The 16,574-nt window shown below is 29.6% G+C and overlaps 1 protein-coding gene across 1 annotated transcript; it reads left to right on the top strand.

The window, feature by feature from the left end:
• Window positions 1-2,201: 2,201 nt before the first annotated feature.
• On the top strand, window positions 2,202-4,191 carry LOC114174207 (transcription factor MYB20). The gene is made up of 3 exons (XM_028059000.1): window positions 2,202-2,492; window positions 2,688-2,817; window positions 3,363-4,191. The coding sequence occupies exons 1-3, from the start codon at window positions 2,360-2,362 to the stop codon at window positions 4,084-4,086; spliced, it is 987 nt and encodes a 328-aa protein (XP_027914801.1). The 5' UTR covers window positions 2,202-2,359; the 3' UTR covers window positions 4,087-4,191.
• Window positions 4,192-16,574: the final 12,383 nt, after the last annotated feature.

Below are 16,574 nucleotides of genomic sequence, written 5' to 3' on the forward strand. Positions count from 1 at the left end.
TAATCAATTACAAAAATATTATGAGTACGATTTCTTGAGAGTTTATTGTAAGATATATATATCCAATGCATAACTTTTTTTTTTAATTTATAATTTTACTCTGGAGAAAAGATATTGGAGCTGTCATCATATAAACAAAATTTGACATTTACTACTGATCATAGAAGTTTGCTAAAATATATGTTTACGAGACATAGTCTTCCACCAACCGTACTTAGAAATGAAAAAAACAATTTTTTTTGAGAGTTGTTTCTGTCAGGTGCCTCAACTTTTACACTCATTTTATATACTATCTTACTTTAAGTTACCTGTTATTGCATATGCTTAACAGGTGAGAGTAATTCGAATATAAAATATAATTAAGTACAGTACATATAGTACATATAGTGTTAACTAATAAATTATTCACATATATATTGAGTTTTTATTTTCTGCTATTTTAAACACGCATTTTTATGCAACTTATTTATTGCTGCTGTAAGGTGTCCCAACCTCACTTTAATTACAAAAATGGAGTATAGGGAACAGGATGTGGATGTTAATGAAAGCAGATTGCATATGTCATATGTATAATATTATATATAATAAATTGTAGATAATCAAGGGAGCAAGGATGTATAACTCTCTACGTTTTCCAAGGTAAAGTTTTGGTAATTTTGCTTTTAAGGGAAAACAAGAACTGTGTGGACCAATTCAATTCTGTGTTCTACATGCATTTTGCTTGTTTCAACGCGTACGCAGTAACTCAGGTAATTATTGGTGCACTCTTCATTATTTCTGACCTGTTATTAATCTTGGCTTCGATTCAATTGACTTGCTCAGGAACTTTTCCAGTATTGGGTTTAATGAGTTTATCGGGAACATTGCACATCCTATTCTCAAGAAACAATGTCCAACTTTTAGTAATAAACATTTCCTTCAAATGTTATCAGAATAAAAAAGAAAAAAAAGCTAATTTTTAGTAATTTGTATACGAAATCACACATAATAAGTACTGATATTTTATTTATTTATCATTTTCCTAAATATAGTTATGTAATTTATATAACATTATTCTTTTAATTTCTTGTCGCGTAGACAGAGTTCAGTATTAAGTAATCTCACATGTTCAACTCCATCGACATTTCAAATTTGTTTGGATATTCTTTTACCATTTAATGCCGAAACATGAAAGGGCACCACCTTATGTATATAATCTTTGTCTTATTATTTACGAAAAGTGTTCAATTTTTTATTATTATTATTATGTTATGTAAAAAGATAATACACAAAGAGATAAATATAATCTGATATATAAATATAAATTATTATACACATACCATTTCTTTTCTCATTATAAAAACAACTCAGAAATTTATATTTGTTTAGACACAGGTGACCATCTTTTTATTTATTTATATTTTTTTCTGCCAAGTGGTAGCAGCTGAGGTCTTAATTAAGCAATGTTCTGAAATTCCAAATAAAACAAAAGTAATTCAAGTAAAAAAAATTAAGAATTCTGGGTGTTTACGTAAGCTTCTTTCTCTCTTTTTTTTCTAGTTAAGAAATACAATTGATGATAACAACCTCATAAATTAACTTTTTTTATAGTTTATATTTGATAATAACATATTTAAACATGTGATGTACTAGAATAAAATATTAAAATTTGTGTTAAGTGGATTGACATTTTTGAACGGACAGTAACACAGGAAAGAAAACAAGTTGTCGAGATTATTGCATTTACATTGATTGTGTAGATTAATGGGTTTTTATATTACCAGATTGAGGGTGTGAACCCTAATTTTTACAGAGTGGCGTAAATTTGATTGTTGTTGTGTTGGTGATAACGACGGCAGTATAAACGAAAATGTCAACAAAAAAAAAAAGAAGAAAAAGAGTTGGTGCTGTGTGTGGTGCCATTATTTATGGAATTTTAAGTGTTTATTTGTTGTATTACTGTTTTTGGAGAGGATTGAGTTAGTGGAGTATCTCACGCTTCCAACCAAAGCAAAGAAGTTTGATGATGTGGTGTTTTCTGAAGAAGACGTAGCACGTGTGGACCGTGTCACATCCCTGCACAACACGTGTCAGTGTCCACTAATAATAAAATAAAAGGTAAATAGGTTAATAAAAGAGAAATGAGAAATTGTGGTGGTGGGGTAAGGGGAGTTCTTAGTTAAGAGGGCGTTGAATTTTATATATAAATAAGTAGGTGGTGGTGCTCTATCCCACCTTCTTATGTGCATATTCTTAGGAACTCTAAGTCTTCTTCCTCTCTCTCTCTATATATCAATACCAATCTGAAACCTCTGGTTTGAGGGATCAATCTCAGATTCCAGGTACACTTTTTTGGCATTTGAGTTGTCGGGAACACAAAATGGGAAGACAACCTTGTTGTGACAAAGTGGGGTTGAAGAAGGGTCCATGGACTGCAGAGGAGGATAAGAAACTCATCAACTTCATCCTCACCAATGGCCAATGTTGCTGGAGAGCTGTTCCTAAACTTGCAGGTCCCCTCTCTTCCTGCATGTCTTTCTTTTCACCTTTTCGAACATGTTTTTTTGCATGTCTTTTCAGCATTTTAATTGCAAGGAATCAAGAAACATTATGGCTTCTGTTGTTTCTTGAACATGATGATTTCAGTAACTAAAGCTTGATTTCACTTGCATGCGGAGTTAACAAATCTGTGTTATGTCTTCATGCAGGGCTGTTAAGGTGTGGTAAAAGTTGCAGGCTGAGATGGACAAATTACCTAAGGCCAGACCTGAAGAGAGGCCTTTTATCAGAATATGAAGAGAAAATGGTGATTGATCTCCATGCTCAACTTGGCAATAGGTTCTTTCTCTGCCCACTCTGTTTCCCCTGTTTCTGCATGCTTGCCTATTCCTCAATCAACGTTTTTTTTTTAATTCATTAAATAACCGGTACAAGACCAGGCTCGTCTAAAAACATTGTTTTATATAAAATTAAAACATATCTCAATCATTTCAAAAGCAATAACTAAATCAAAGTTATCATTTCTATCATACACGCCCTCAAGTGGCAATTTGTTTATTCATCTGAAAAAAAAAAAGACATGGTCCCATAGTATCACACTCCTGCAAGGAGGAGAAAACGAATAAAAATTGTAGACCAACTCTCTTTCTTCCTTTGTATTTTTTTAAAGGAAAGGAACTATATGATTGTAGTTATTTCCTGTTGACTGTAAAGGGGAATCATTAGTATAGAAATGATACCCAAGTATGTGTTGTGAACAAATTTTCTGATTTTGTAACTTCCATGACGTAGTAAAATATACTTTGTAAAAATTCCTAGCATGAACTTTTTGATGGAAACCTTCTTTTAATAATTTCTGATGTTTTGTTTTCTCCCTTATGCAGGTGGTCTAAGATTGCGTCTCATCTCCCAGGAAGAACTGATAATGAGATCAAGAATCACTGGAACACTCATATAAAGAAAAAGCTCAAGAAAATGGGAATTGATCCTGTTACCCACAAGTCACTTTCCATTGCAACTGAGCAAACCCAAGCCCAACCAGATGAACAACCCCATCAGCCATTGCAAGAACAACAACATCAGCAACAAGGTCTCCAAGTTGAGGAAGACCCAAAATTTGAGGCTGAAAATGGGCAAAACAAGGAGGCGGAGAAGGCAGAGACTTCGTTTGATTTATCAAGCATCACCGAAGAAGCTAAGGAGGAAGACCAAATCATGACACCACTTTTTGACTCAATAATGAATGAGTTCTGCACTGATGAAGTTCCCATTATAGAAGCCAGTGAGATATTAGTTCCATCTGGTGCTACTTCAACTTCACCAACCACAACATCATCTTCAACATCATCGTCTTGTTATTCAAATTCCCCCAACTTGTTTGAAGACCTGCTGCTCCCAGATTTTGACTGGTCCGATGATTACAATGATACTAAGATTGACAATAACAACAGCAGTGTGGCCTTGTGGGATGATGACTTGATTAGAAGTTGGAATCTGCTTCTTAATGATGATTGCGATGGTGACAGAAAGCAAGTGTTTGACACTTCTGTCAATCAGTACCCGAGAGTGATCATGGATTCAGAATCTTGGGCATATGGCTTGTTTTGAGTTCAATTTTTTTTCTCCACTTCTTACTTGTAATGTGCTTGTAAGTTGTTGCAAAGAATAAAAACTTAATCAGAATTCAAACACAACCAAAACTCTTATTTAGTATATTATCCACTTTTTTGTGCCCCAACTTTTCACTCTATAATCAAGGGAAATAGATATCTGTACAAGGTAGTCCAAAATGTCTTCATTTCTTGCTGCTGGTTATCAATTAAATGAAACTTTATCTTGTTTCTTACTATATAAACAGTAGGAAAAATGGGATTTAAATAAAGTGAAAAATTGTATTCTTGAATTTGTGGTAATCCTAAAAATTTGTGCACATTGTAAAAATTTAGTTGTCTTCTCACTTTCAGTTAAGCAATACTAACTTGATATATTTCCCGAATATAAGGTTCCGTATTCATACTCTTTTAGTTACTTTCCAAGTCTACATTTCTGTAGCAATCAGTACTATTTTATTGAGGCAATTTGATTCTTTCCATTTGGATCATTTTAAATGAAAAGTTGAACCAGTCAAAATTACTACAGGGTAAAACGATAGAAAAAAAAAATAGAGGAACATTTCCAATTAAATTCCAACATTCAAAGGTAGAAATTTGTCGTTTTTATAACTTTTTTAAGACAATAAATATCGTTTACGAAAGACAATTGTGTTAGTATAATTATAGATTATAGTGGATGACAGAATTCTCTTTCTAATTAATTGCTAATGTATGTTTGGAGAGCTTCAACTTAATCCATTTAACAGCAGTCATTTTATTAGACTTTTAGAAGGAACCTTAATTGTTTGGTGAAAAGGTTGAGGTTTGATAGTGGGAAGACAGAGATAGGTTTAGGATGATGGTGGCGGGTTAAGGGGTTATGACAACGACATGCCCTATGCTTCTCTTTCACTGCTTTAAATCTTACTCCGCCCACAGTATTAACTACAAATAGTAAAATTAATAATAATTATAAATAAATTAGTAAATAAAAATAAACTATAATACATGCAGATACCATATACAGAGTGTGTGCATAATGAGACATGATAATTAGTTATTGATGGATGTTTCAGTGGCCTTGCTTTGGTGGAGGTTTTATTACTTGGTTCTGAAGGTAAGATTCGCAAAACCCAATCATAAAATACGTCTCAAATACCAACATCTACGATTGTCTATACGTTACATCATGACAGCCACCATATCTCATTTGTAAGCTAAGATTACTGTTTCTTTCAAAAGTTGTCCATATATATAATACCAACAAGATTATTAAATGATTATTAGTTTCTGAAAATTGATTTATCAGAGAAAATCAAATGAGAAAAATATGTTTTGAGACACAGAGTAGTTTATTTAGTGACATAGGTAAACAAGTGATGGAGTAGAAGTCAATGAATAAGTGTGAAGAGGATGAAGTGAAGGAATGAAGAGAATGAAACACAGTGCATTCAGTCAAACATGTAACATGCAAGCCTTGGCTGGTTGGCTTTCCGCGTTATTAACATATATTCACTGATATTTTCTACACATCTCTCATAATTAATGAAACCTAATCAAGAATCCCCTGCTTATTCATCACTCAAATTTTGACCACTACCTTTTTCTATCATTTCCACCTCACAATTTATATTTACATCTTAAAAAAACTTAGTAGAAGACATAAATTTACAAAGTAAATTAAAGTATGATATAGCCCTTTTATTAAAAAAAATAAAAAATTTACTTTTACTTTCACTCGTAGTTGACTCGGTCGTCTTCCGTTGACATGTGCGACTTTTCATTTTTCAAAGGCCTGCATAATGTTGATTCGTCAGTATAAAAAGGATCTTAAATTAAATATTTGTAAATAAAAAATAAATAGAAAAAATTTCAAGTTTCTAAAGTATTACATGTTATACTCTTCGTAACTCTAAAATCATCATACTTTGAAATATTTAAGTAAGGCATAGGTCAATGATGATACTGTCAAAAGGTTGTTAATTAGTAGCTATTTTAATATACATTTATTTATTTTTAAAAAGTAGAAACAAAACTCATTAAACAAAATAAGACTCGTAATTTTGAATAAATTAAAAAAAGTATGTTTAAAGAAGTGTATTATTAAAACTCCAGAACGAGAACATTTAAGAATGGGTCCAGTGATATACATTCCTCCATTACATGTTGGAATAAAAGAAAATAATGAATGATTTAATATGGTAAAAATAATTATAAAAACGAAAAGTAAAGACATTGATTATGTGTGTGTGTGTGTGATAATTTATGATTTGACAAAGTGTTTGTTTCTTTTACTTGAGATGACGGCAGGTGGAGAGGATTAAAAAATGTAAATAGTTTACGTGTATTACTGGGAACCACTTCCTTTTGAAAGATCATATAGCATAAAGGCACAGAACATTAGTTCCAACTTCTAAAGAGGCTCAAAACGCGTATGAGATAGAATTATTGTAATATTTTCCCAAATTTTGAGGAAGATACAGAAAATGATTCAAAGAGAATTGACCTGAGAAAGTTGAATAACAGAAAGAGTTGAATTGCTCATAGTCTTGTTACAGGGTCTTTGAAAATGGAGTTATGAGTTTTTTGTGATGGGTTACAAATGTTTGGACTTTGATGAAGGTATTGCAATGAGTTCACACACTCTTTTTGCCACTTATTGTCTTTGCTCCCACGACAAAACCTTCATTTCATGGCCCTCGCATTCATATGTCAAAGGTTGTCCTTCTGAATGTGCCAACATTCCGCGTTATCTCCATTACATGCTTTAGTCTTTGGCTTCTTTAATACTTTTAGATATTATTCTGTATTATTGTTATTATAAAACCTTTTAGTATTGACAGTTATGTAAAAATCTACTCATTCCTAATTACCCTATTTATGAATAAGACTTCATTATGCTAAATTCGTATCTTTAAATGCCTATATTAAAGGATTATTTCATATGAAGGTTCTTTTACATTTTTTTTTAAATCCAGGTTATTTTATATTTTTTTGGAAAGTCAAGTTCTTTTATATTTCTAAGAATTTGAAGTTTGGAATGCAATATTTTTAAGAAAACCCAATAACTCATCATGCCAAAACTCACTTTTCAATTAAGCTTTTCACTGTTTTTTTTTTTTTTTTGGGTTAAGGACACTTCTTCAAAAGTTGCTGAGAGTACTTGAAAGTATATAAATTAGTTTTTTTTTAATGATGGAAAATAGTTAGTGTTTTTTATCACAAATTTATTACATGTATTTAAGGTTATATGATGAATGAATTATATAAATTTGAGTGAGACTTTTCAATGTCCACTTAGAGATTTTGTGACTTCATCACGATTTTATTTTGAAAGAGTACATCAATATGTTAAGAAATAAAATTGTTTATAAACTACTCATTTATTTCAATTATCAAGGAATAGAACTTAAATAAATCCTCTTTCTTTCTACAAATAGCATGAATGTTATGAGCCTAAGTCTTTTATAGTAATATTATTGGGAGTTAATTACTCTATTTAACATATCATTTTCTTTGAAATTTGAAACTTGGTTTCAGATTTGTATATTAAATGTTTTCTAAAACTATATATAAATTAACCTATTTTTCATATTTCATAAATATCGTTGAAATAATGAAAAGATTATTCAATTTTAAGCAATCGACTAATCATTAAGTTTTTATGAATATCTTTTACTTTCGTAAGGTTGTAATTTGTTTTTCGTTGACGTAGAAGTGTGTATGAGTTTCGATTTCCAAGCCACCCACAAAACTCGCTACCCATACAACATCCGGAACTTAAATTTTTAGTTTGTTTGAATAGTGTTTTTATTTATTTATTTATTTAATATTATAAGTCAAAGGTAGAGTGGTCATCACTCACAAAATTTTTATTCAACCGTTCCCACCTTTCTGTAACTTTGGGTTGGCTTGACTCTATATGGAGCCAAAGAGTTGTTTTACTCATTTTAAAATTAAACAAAAATACATTATAAAATTAAGTCATATTAACGAAATTATCTTTTATTTTAAATATAATGATTTGTTATGTAAATAAATGTAAATTACAATACATGTATGTGTTTTAAAAAAATAACATTACTTTTGCTTTTAAAATATATAATTGTTATTTAATAGAATGATAGATCAATCTGACGAATTAAGTTTAAACGGATCAATCAAAAAGAAGCAAATTCAATATAAGGCGCAAATTTTTTGTTCTATCTTTTTTTATAAGCTTTTGGAACTAGTGGAGGAAAATCTACTTTAACAGCTTTAGTTAAACAAGTTTTATGTATGAATTTTGCCACTTCGTTTAAAATTTAATATAAAATAATAGTGGTAATGAACAAAGTGGATAAATTAAGTAGAAATAATTTTTCAAATAAATAAATAAATAAATATATATATATATATATATATATATATATATATATATATTGGATCTTTTGAGAGAAAGTTACTAAAGAGATACAATATCAATGAAATATGAACTCAACTCACACATAAAGGATTGACACAACTTTTAACTCAAAAACTTTTAAATAATAAATTTATGGGTCTTCACCCTTATATAATACTCAACTCACTCATTTTTATTCTATGTTAGATTTAAACTCACACTTGAATTTTTAATATTATATATATATATATATATATATATATATATATGAAATTTAAGTAATATTTTGTGAAAATTTAAAGAATATTGACTCAAGATACAAAATTTTATTACTTTTTGGAACAAATTTTTTTTTATTTGACAAATCATAGTTAGATTTTGAATTCAATTATTCAAGTAAACTATGCAGGAATGGTGCTAACAAACTAGAAACAAAGATTTTTGGAATAGAAATTTGGGGAGGAATTTCATGAATTAATTATCAAATTAAAATAGGAAAAGATTTTTTTTTTTAATTATTCATTTAATCCACAACACATCCGCAAGCTAGTAGGTCGATCCTACCATAGAATCTTATGCATGAAGATCAAAACTATTTTACTATTTGAATTTATTCAAACAATATTATGATGCCAAATTTGACAGATAACCCTCTTTCCAAGGGAAAGTGACAGCTCTTCAGGTTAGTTGAAAAATGTTTAATTTATTTTTTTCTGTGTTTTATTACATAACTGTAATTATTTAACGACAAAAAGATGGCATATTTCTTATAAAATAAATAAATAAATAAATTGAAAATAAAATAGTTTGACAAATTTATTTTTGAAGCAAGTATTTTATGTGTGATATATATAATCTGAAAATATAAATTTTGGGGAGCATTGGTTGAGATTTGACATTTGTCTGAAAGAGGTTCCGAGAATGGTGAGCATTTATATCCACTATATACAAATTAGGACATGAGATCCAACAAGATGTGATAGTAAGTCGTGAATGGCATCCTATCCTATCATCATCAAAACATCATTCTCAAATGTGAAAAAGCTCCAACAAACACTAAGACCAGTAGAGTTGGAAACAACTGACACGACACAAGACTATGTTACCAATTTCGAACTCCTAAAAAGCCAGATCGAAAATCACTAATCTTGGTCTTCATACTATAATTACTCACATTATTGCAAAGTCTTCATAAAATCATGCTCTCAATAAATTCCTCTAATTTTTCCATTTATGATGCCACGCACACATAAAAATGACATCTTATATAAGGGGATCAAAATCACTATTTCTTTAATTACCTACATATTATATATGTCTATTTTGTTTCACTATGCTAACATATTATTTTGAAAATTTATTTCTTCATACATTAGACGATGAAATCTTCAGACAATTAATGTTAATGGTCTTCAGAGGGATGACCATATTTTTATTTGATATCAGTTAAAACACAGGTTTAGATTTTTTTTCTCTTAGTATTATGATATTGATTTTTTTTAGTTAAATTTGTATTCAGTCGCTATTAAATTATTACATTTTTAATTTTAATCTTTATATTTTTGCTCATAGCTTTAAAATTTATTTATTTTTATTTTCTACAAAAATAAACATAAAAAGAAATATATTGTTTGGTTTCTATAATATATATATATATATATATATATATATATACATTTTTTAATTCTTTTAAAATTTAAAATTTCCACTTTTATACTTAAAATTCATTTTTACGGTAAAATATTTTTTTCAGTTTTAGAATTTTTTTGAAATGCTCAATATACAAATATATACAGAATAAAATATATATGCAGTTAATAAATGTAATCCAATAGTAAGAATTAAAATAAATAATTGAGAATTAAAAATAAGAATTCATAGAGACTGAAATTAAAAATTTACTGGTTTTATAAAAATAAATATATATTTAAACATGATTTTATTTTTTATTTTGATTAGATAAAGACCATTGTTTATGCTAAATAGTTAGGAAGAGTAGAGATGTGCCACGTCATGAAAATACGCTTTTTAAGTGCGGGACAACCTGCGTGTACAACAGAGATTATACCAAGTCCACGTGTCAATCTATTTTCTTAAAAATATTACTTTTACAATAATTTTACAGAGAATTATCATCAATATCCACTAAAGATATATAAAAAATCAATTCATATTTTTATTAGATATTTAACAAACTTTAATTTATTTTTGTTATTAAATTAGTAATGTAAAATAAACTAAATAATTATAAATTTAAGTATACTTCATGTTTATACTTATAGTGATTTAAATAAAAAATGAAATTAATAATAATAATAATAATAATAGACTTATTTTATTTGAATGTTTTAATTAAAACAGTTTTTAATAATATATTTAAATTGGTAATGACCTTTTCGACTTTTGTATTTCACAAAAAAAAAGTATATTATGGCACAATAACATTTTATTTCAGTCACTACGATAATGTTTTTAATTTTAGTGTCATCTATGTTTTCCGTCACACAAAGAAATACCATTAAATAATAATAATAATATTTATTTCCACCACACAAGAAAAATAAAAAAACAAAACACCATTAGTTATATTTTACATTAAGCATTTTTTCTTCAAACACAATGTCATAGCACGTCATAAAACTTTATATATTGAATGTTGGACTGAATTTAAAAATTATAAAGATATGTAGAATTAATAAAACTAAAAAAGCTTAAATAGCTTTCTAGATTTTATGAGTAACCAAAGTTAAACAGTTTTTGTCGGAGGAAGATTATTGGTGGCTACCACACAAAGTGATATATTATTTAGTGAGTCAAAATATCTTGATTGCAATCGTTAGAAGGTTCAATCACCTTCATCAATTTCGTTGATTGACTCCATAGTTATAATTACCGTCATAATTATAACTTGGTGCGGCTAATCCTCATATCCTTCATACATTGGATTCAGAAAAAAAAAACCGGTCGTACGTAATTGTCCGATTAATAATCTAAGTGCAATAAGCGTAATAAAAAAATATTATTTACATTGTGATTATTTTTTTAACAATTAATTTTGGGAGTGGAAAACTACTGTGGAGCAAACTCATTTTCCGTATACTAGGTAATTATTCCATGCATTAGTCAATCTAACACATCAGAGGAGGCAAGACTAAGTTAGAGTTAGCAGGGTTATGTGGTTACCCCCCATAGGCACATACCACTGCAAATACATTTTCTTTTTCACAAATGCTAAGCACAATTTTGTCTTATTGCAACAAGAGAGATTACTGTATTTTAAGAATCAAATTTATGTCTTTTTTTTTATATTTTAGTTATTCTAATTTCTTTTATCACCCAAGACATAAAGTATACAGTACTAAAGGACTTCAAATAGTTTAAATAGTTCAAAACAGACGTTAAAATTTGAAAGACAATACATAGGACTGAATAGACAATAAAAAAAAGTTGGAAGCTTCGTACCAAGACTTATTAGTTCCATGACAGTTATACAAATTTTGAATTTAACATATGGTCTCACTTGTATGAGCGTTTACTTCGCGTTTAACAATTTGTTGTGGATGACATCAATTATCTTATGATAGAAGTCAAATGGATCAAATTAATATCGAATCGAATCGTGATATTTGAATTGTTATGATTTTAATAAAAAAAATTACAATTTGACTAATAACTATAATTTTTGTCTAGTGTTAAACGTTCAATTCTAACAAAAATATATATATATTTTTTATGAGAAGGGTTTAAAATCCAATATTAACCAAAAATAATTTATAAGTAAATATAAATCTCATATTGTAAAATAGAATTAGTATAAAATTTAATTTTTGAAAAAGTATGATATGAGCTCATACAAGATTATAGTCTTCTAATAGACGGCTACTCGATCAATGGCTGGTAAAATGAGAAAGAGATTTGTTGTATGGAATCTTCTATACAGAACATATTAGTTGATGTTATAAGGAAAGATAAAGATGTGTATTTTTTTTTTTTTTTGGAAAGGAAGTTTAAACTGTGTGGTTCGGGAAGAACATTACGGAGAAGATGTTACTTTTGTTTTCTTTTGTATTTGTTTTAGGCTTTGTAAACGGTTTAAGAAAACTCAAGTGCTTCATCATTTAATCTTTTTTTTTATTGGTTGGTAAAAGAAAGTTTGCTGAATAGTCAAAGAATTCATTTGTTGTCTCTTTTTCTTTCATAGAATTCAAACTCATATGGTCAAATTTTTAAGATGATTTCATGACATTGAAAATAAGTAAATATGGTTGTAATTTAAGAAGGTTAAGTAAACTTTCACACTTTACTTTTTATCTGCACTAAAACAAAAAACTCTTATAACATCACACGATCATCGTCAGAATTCAAAAAAATCAACATAAAAATTATTGATGACATTTTTGTAATTAAAATTACAAAAATAACATCGGTCCCCATTGCAAAATCAAATTTAACATCGGTCTCCTTTGTAACAAATGTCAATTGACGTTGACCCACTCTATAACTAAAGTTAAAATGCTTTATGACGTCGGTCACAATCCCGCCAATGTCAAACTCGTTTTAAAAACATAAAAGAAACGTGAGATCGTTTGGACGAAATGTCTTCATTGTTTTTTTTTTCTTTCTTGTTTATGTGAAAGCTCTCCCAACAATGGAGCTTCATCTTCAACCCATTTCACTCCATGTTAACGTTGTGGTGGTTGTTTGGGCTTAAGTTTTCATTCTCTCCAATTGTATTTTGCAAATGTTGGTGTTTTCTCATCTTCTTTCCCACTTTTAGGATTTTTTAAAATAGTTATAGTGTTCACAAATTACATATTGGTCTCAGATTCATAGTTATGGTGGTGAAAAACTTTAAAATGTCATAACTTTTACTTCAAACTCGGATGAAGACACTCCAAAAATGAAAGAGTTTGGAGATGGGGGTGACGTAGGGGATTGTGGTTCTAAAATTTCTAAAAATTCATCGGTTTAAGGTATGTTTTTTATTTTCATGGCATTATTTCACCAATTTTTCTTATACTTTACAACTTTATTTGAGATATCCAAAGTACTTAGCAAATTCTGAATTTTTTTTTTCTGAGTGTATCTTGTATTGTATAACGATTTTTCATGAGTTCAGTGAAGAAAACTATTAGTGAAAAAAACAACTCACAAATTGATGTTTATTGTTCATGTATCATACGTCAATTTAACGTCACCAACTATGACATCAAAGTTTCAAAAGACATAAAAAATCTTAAAATACCAACACTTAAAGTTTTTTGTGTCGTGATTTTTTTGTTAGATTTCAACAGTAGCGGATCTTTATATATGTTTAGTCTTCAAAGTTTCTATGTATTTTTTTTTTCACTTAAAAGATATTAGAAATAGAATCAATGAACTAGTTATGAGCTTATTTAACTAATTAATAAATTAGTTTAACTAACATAAATCTTTTTATATAAATAGCTTATTTTACAAGCTTTATAGTTTGAAAAAAGAAGAAGTTAGGAGTGCACAATACATAAACTAATTTATTAACTTTAAGTTGCTACCTACCATCTAATTATTAAGCATTTTTGGCAAAAGCACTTAATGTGAGCCTAAAATATGCAGGTGTGAAGAGATGGGACCAACAGGGTTTTCAGGATGGAAGCCTATTGCACTAGGTTTACAAAAAAATTATTTGATGCAGTGAAGTAGATAGAGATGAGCTTTTTCAACACAAAAAAAAAAAAGAGAAAAAACAAAGAAGAAGAACATTATTATAGTGTCTTTGTTTTAATTTCCAGGTGATCAGAAAAAGAAGGAAAGTGGATTGAAGATGATGATTGATTGGTGAGTGGCTTTATGTGGAGCTTCATTTCCCTGTAAAGGCTCAAGGTGCCAAAAAAAGTGCACAAATGGAATCATAAACAACGTATATAATAATCATAGGATAAGCTTTTTCAAATAAATAAATAAATAAACTTTAAGATTTAAATTTTGAAGTTTTTCTTTTGTTGTCGAGGTAAATGAAGAAAGTAAAGAGAATTGTGATGAATAAAATAAGGTATATGGTAAGATGGTGTCCCTTGGTTGGGGCGGTGCGACTTGGTGTACCAAAATAGATGGGACAGTCGACCCAAACACGCATGAATTCCATTGGTGGATGTTGGGTCCCTCCTATTCTATGTCCCATGCATCACAATATATAACCCTCTCCCATCCCTTTCATCATTAGTTAAATTTAATCAATGCCCCAATGAGTGCATGTGTACAACTCTATTTTTCTTTTTTTTCTTCTTTTTAGTTTTTTCACTTTCATGCATACCACGTTTTTCTTCCTATAAACCATAAACACCCTCCTCCTATTTCATATTAATTTAATTTCGCACCATTTCGTAATGCTTTGCTCATTCACACCCTCATACATTCATTTCCTTTTAGGTTTACAATACCTCGCAAATTCAACGTTGTACACTGTTCCATACTCCAATGACTTAAGCAACAAACTAACTTCACGCAACAATACTTGTCCTATTTGGTTAATTGGAATCACATTTTGGTATCTTCGTTTTTCTCACTATCACGTTGTCTGAAAAAAATATACAATCATAAATTTTTATCTAGCCCTGTCTGCAGTTTATAAAGAATCCAGAATTCCAAGTTAGTGGGTGTAGACTTTCCTTATTTTGTAGTTTAGATAAAACTGACATGGCCATGGAATTCTTACACTAGGTCCACGTCTCCACTACCCCTACACTCTAAATTTGAAGGTTGAAAAACTTGAGACATTCTTATCAACTACAATGCTATGAAATTAATGATGTTCGATTCAAATTTTATACATATTCATAGAAATAGTCGATGTATAGAATAATAGTGATAAAAAGAAGCAGTGATGATCCAAATAGTAGGGTAATAACAGTTATGAAAAGAGGGAGTACTGGCCAACGCAGCAGGAACAAAAAGAAGACACAAGAGGTCAACGTTTTGTGGGGAAGCTTTTTTAATCCACGAAAAGTAAAAAAGACAACAAAAAAGGAGAATATAATTCTTAATCTGAGCAAATTTTGCAGCATATTAGTATATCCCACACTTTAACCAATGAGCATGATGAATGGGTGTGTGGAGATTTGATTATAACATCCATATTGATTTAGAAAAAAAGGTTATCTTCTGCAGACACATAGATTATGGGTTCTACAATGTTCTGAAGGTGCCACGGTGTCCCATTTTGAGGAACAGACATCATGTTTTGGAGGGTACCCTACCCAACACAGCAATAATCCACGACCTTCTCCAATATAACAAATACATCTGTGCCTGCTAAAGATACATACCCATACGGGGCCAGACATTTTCTTTTGCCTTTGCATTTTAGTCTCTCACATTATCATTTCTATTTTCTACTGTGTTCTTGCTTCAATCATCTTTCGACACATGTTACCATTTTCGATTAGTTGCCACACCAAACATAATGTGCTTTCCAGAAAACCTATTGGTCGCTTTTGTTGCAAAAGTAAGTTACTAAATAATTGATCAATATATACATATAACCTCTCGCTTTTTATTCATATGTAGTATATATGTTTCATTTTCTGTGTGTGGGTTGGTTCCATTCGAATTTTCTTTAAGAATGAATAACATTTTGGATATCAATTGAAGTTGACATGACGTGAGGACTTGATCATGGTACAGTTGAAACCTGTAGCTAGAAGAAGCAGTTTTGGAGGAGAAATTGCTAGAGAACATGGATTGAACATTGAATTCGAGAAGTTCCACGATGATGACGATGGATGAACAAGCATAAGCTGGTAATCATTAACTTCAAAACTATACTGTGTCATCAGTGGAAGTTACTGTTGAAAAGGAGAAAGGGAAAATGAGAACATCTTGTTAAAAGAGTAAACATTACAAAAATATTAAAATATAGTCTACCTTAAAACTAAAAAGTATATATATTCTTTTATTTATATTTCTCAATTCGTTTCTTTTGGACAAAGCAAAGGTCCTTATATATAAAAGTAGAAAACAAAAGCCGACAACCAATATCAGCGGCGAATACTGATATTTTCTGAATTTCTTTTGGGCCAAATTAACAAGTAGGACATGTTTTTCCGTCAAAATGTGGGCCTTTTTGTCTTCTGGGCCTTTAT

Source organism: Vigna unguiculata, chromosome 1, assembly GCF_004118075.2.
Source record: "Vigna unguiculata cultivar IT97K-499-35 chromosome 1, ASM411807v1, whole genome shotgun sequence".
Lineage (NCBI taxonomy): Eukaryota > Viridiplantae > Streptophyta > Magnoliopsida > Fabales > Fabaceae > Vigna > Vigna unguiculata.

Coding starts and splice junctions, on each gene's coding strand:
- LOC114174207 (XM_028059000.1), top strand. CDS start 2,360: ATGGGAAGACAACCTTGTTGTGACAAAGTGGGGTTGAAGAAGGGTCCA. Junction 2,493..2,687: donor AGCTGTTCCTAAACTTGCAG/GTCCCCTCTCTT, acceptor GTCTTCATGCAG/GGCTGTTAAGGTGTGGTAAA. Junction 2,818..3,362: donor CATGCTCAACTTGGCAATAG/GTTCTTTCTCTG, acceptor TCCCTTATGCAG/GTGGTCTAAGATTGCGTCTC.